Below are 263 nucleotides of genomic sequence, written 5' to 3'. Positions count from 1 at the left end.
GCCTTGTGCAAAATAACTTGAAAAAAACAGAAAAACTCACATGATCATTTCTGGGTTTACTTAGTAGCAAACATCCTAAGTATTGCATTACCAAGAAAATTACACCCAGTGAAATAAAGACACCAGGCACTCGATTCAGCAAGTCTGGGTCTTTAAAGTACCTGTCCAATAAATGTATAAAAATCAATATTCTTGTACTAAATAGTGAGAATCAATATCTTTGTGCCACTGTCTCATTGTATATTCTTATGTTTTTCTCTATG

At 33.1% G+C, this 263-nt stretch overlaps 1 protein-coding gene across 1 annotated transcript in view; it reads right to left on the bottom strand.

Moving 5' to 3' along the window:
* Positions 1-263, bottom strand: part of LOC119585182 (oxalate:formate antiporter-like) — an 8053-nt gene that overhangs the window by 3349 nt on the left and 4441 nt on the right. The window contains exon 6 of the mRNA XM_037933820.1: positions 41-161. Within this exon, the coding sequence (XP_037789748.1) occupies positions 41-161 (121 nt within the window). The remainder of the gene's footprint in view (positions 1-40; positions 162-263) is intronic.

This window comes from Penaeus monodon, chromosome 19, assembly GCF_015228065.2.
Source record: "Penaeus monodon isolate SGIC_2016 chromosome 19, NSTDA_Pmon_1, whole genome shotgun sequence".
NCBI lineage: Eukaryota > Metazoa > Arthropoda > Malacostraca > Decapoda > Penaeidae > Penaeus > Penaeus monodon.
The sequence above is the reverse complement of the archived record's forward strand: the minus strand, read 5'-3'. Positions and strand labels throughout refer to the sequence as shown.